The sequence below is a fragment of the Mus caroli genome, chromosome 1 (assembly GCF_900094665.2).
Source record: "Mus caroli chromosome 1, CAROLI_EIJ_v1.1, whole genome shotgun sequence".
Classification (NCBI taxonomy): domain Eukaryota; kingdom Metazoa; phylum Chordata; class Mammalia; order Rodentia; family Muridae; genus Mus; species Mus caroli.
The window spans coordinates 47,044,395-47,047,336 of NC_034570.1; the positions used below are offsets into that span (position 1 = coordinate 47,044,395).

The 2,942-nt window shown below is 39.8% G+C and overlaps 1 protein-coding gene across 1 annotated transcript in view; it reads right to left on the reverse strand.

Annotated features, from left to right (window-relative positions):
- Nucleotides 1-848: 848 nt before the first annotated feature.
- Nucleotides 849-2,942, reverse strand: part of LOC110295212 (dynein heavy chain 7, axonemal-like) — a 13,104-nt gene continuing 11,010 nt past the window's right edge. Inside the window, exon 6 of the mRNA XM_021163697.1 lies at nucleotides 849-1,070. Within this exon, the coding sequence (XP_021019356.1) occupies nucleotides 849-1,070 (222 nt within the window). The remainder of the gene's footprint in view (nucleotides 1,071-2,942) is intronic.

Here is a 2,942-nt window from a genome sequence, read left to right on the forward strand (position 1 = left end):
GCCTTGAACTCAGAAATCCGCCTGCCTCTGCCTCCCAAGTGCTGAGATTAAAGGCATGTGCCACCACGCCCGGCTAAGAACTTACTCTTAAAACATGTTTTCACTGATTCTCATATAATCATACACTAATAGTTTTATGATGTATGTCATGTCACATACATGTCCCTTCACTTCTTTTTTTTTTTTAACTCCCAACAACTCATTATTGTTCTTGTTACCTGAGCATCAGCCCTAGATGATGGGTTTAGGTTATCAAGTTATTTTGCATGACTCTTGTGCATGCAGTCTCATGTTCATCCTTAATAAATGTTATTTGACTCTGGAAATCAAATGGGAAATGACTGGAGCACAATGGAAAGCCTTTGAAAGCAACCATGTGTATTATTCTGAAGGCAGTATGTGGGGCTGGAAGGAAAAGCAAAAGAGATCAGGCCTTGCACCACATTGCTTCTCTGCCTTCTGCTTTGGCAGCCTTTGTCAGGCCCATCAACCTTATTGGATCTGCCTCCTTGTTTGTAGAGAATGATACAATGTTAATTGGATGCTGCTGTGAGATTACTTAGAAGTAACTAAAAATAACTGTGATATGCATGCTAATTATTACTTCCAACATTTTATGATCCCCATCCTGTGCATACTCATTCTAATTGTAACAAGGTATTTTTATGCAAACACCAAGCTCACAGTGATAACATCTCAGGTCACCAAGAAAATTATCTCCCATCACAGTGAGTAGGAAACTCTAACTCTCTTTGCTCTCTAACTCTCTGTGTAAGGTCTATTCATCTACGGCTTAGAAAAGCATGGGAAATCACCATTAAAAACCATGTTGTCAGTTCCTAGGAGTGTCATGTTTTTCTGCTCTTAAAGGGGACTTTACTTACATCACCAGAGGGAGGAACGAAATAGATGCCACTAGAGTCAAATTTGTATTGTGAATTTTCAACCAATTCTGTGCAGAAGAATTTGTTGAGAATGCTGCGCAATGTGCGCCGGTCCCAGTCGTCGGTCACCCGGCCTCCATAATTACATTCCCCAGTCATGTAGCGGAGAGCATCGTAAGGAAGTTCCTAAAATTGAGAACTGCAGTGAGATGCTAGTAGCACAGGGCATGGAAAACTGTCCCCATTTGGCTACCACCGTTAAACTAAACATCTTCCTCAAAGTTGGCAACTACATGACCTCCTTTTTTTTTTTTTAAAGATTTATTTATTTATTATATATAAGTACACTGCAGCTGTCTTTAGACACTCCAGAAGAGGGCGCCAGATTTCATTACTGATGGTTGTGAGTGCTGGGATTTGAACTCTGGACCTTCGGAAGAGCAGTCGGGTGCTCTTACCCACTGAGCCATCTCACCAGCCCCCCTCCTTTTATATACCTTCCTGCTAATTATTGCTGATGTCCCTAGGTCTTTCTCTTATTTTATTTCGTTTCCTCTCAGCCAATGCTCAGACCAAAACTCCTGTTATTCTGCTGTGACTTGTTTAATGATCAACCATATAATTTGAATTTGTAACATTTTAAAACTACTATTGAGGGTCTTAGTTATGCATATTTCATCAACATTTGTTCTAACATAAGTCAAAGTTTCCCTCTCCTATTCTCTGTTTAATATCTAAATCATCTCACTCCTTTCTCTTCCAGAGATATTATACCTCTGCCATGTTCCCTACTGAGGTTCAATTCTTAGAGTTGCTTGCCTGGTCTCCTAGATTACTTTTCCGTGGCTGCAATTCGGTGCCTAAAATCAGAAGAGTTGTAGCACAACCTCAAGCCAATGCTGGGAGCAGATTTGCTACTGTCTATCTGGGAGGATGCTACAGGCACTCGGGCTTTTGGTGACTCCAGGCGTTTGTTGCCTCATGACAGTGTAATTTCATCACACTTCCTATTTATCAGAGCTGTTTTCCAAGTGTGTATGTGTGTGTGTGTGTCTTGTCCTGCAGATCAGGATGTAGCTCTCAGCTTCTGCTCCAGCACCATCCATGCTCTCTATCATGATGACAATGGACTAAGCCTCTGAAACTGTAAGCAAGCCCCCAATTAAATGTTTTCTTATATAAGAATTGCCCTGGTCATTGTGTCTTTCTATAGCAATGGAACACTGACTAAGAGAACATTCCTTTTCATGGTGACCAAGTACCTCTTGACGCCTACTTTACTGAGAATATTTTTATCACTGAGGAATATGGGATTTTGCCAAAAAATTTTTTTCTGTTACTACTGATAGAATCTTGTGTTTTAAATTCTCTTTAGCCTGTTGATACAAATGGTTTAATTTTTAAGTGATAAACCAAACTTGTATACTTAAACACATTTTAATTAACTCCTCATTATAGATTATATTGTAAGGTAAAATATATTTTCTAGATATTCAAATTGCTAACTACCAATATTCCTCACAGGTTCTATAAAATCATCTTAGCTCAGATACCTTCCCCTCTGGTATTTATTTTGTCTTTATTATTAGTTCCTTTCCTTTCTGGAGGCCTGACTAGAAGGAAACAATGTATTCCACTCATGATTCATTTGAAGGTTTCTGCCACTTGAACTCTCCATCTTTATTAGTTTCTCGTTTGCTTTTATGGACATAGAAGCATAAGTTGCAAGTTTGATATTCCAGTGATAGATTTAATTAAAGATATCCAGTTGAGTTTGAATAAGATTCTGCCAAAATTTAGACAACTTGCTTTTCAGGGTGGGAAGAGGTAGAGCTCCCTACTCTCCCAGGCACTTGCAATGATTTACAGAACAGTTTTTCCAAGTTTCAAACTTGTTTTTACCCAGTTGGCAAAGAGTAAAGAGGACATGCAATCATGCTCAATGTGTTATGTCCCCGAGAGAGTGGGAAGGCAAGACAGAGAAAGAGGGAGAGTAAGGGGGATTCCAGTAGAATGGAGGGGAGGGGAAAGGCTGGGAGGGAGGGAAGAAGGGGGAGG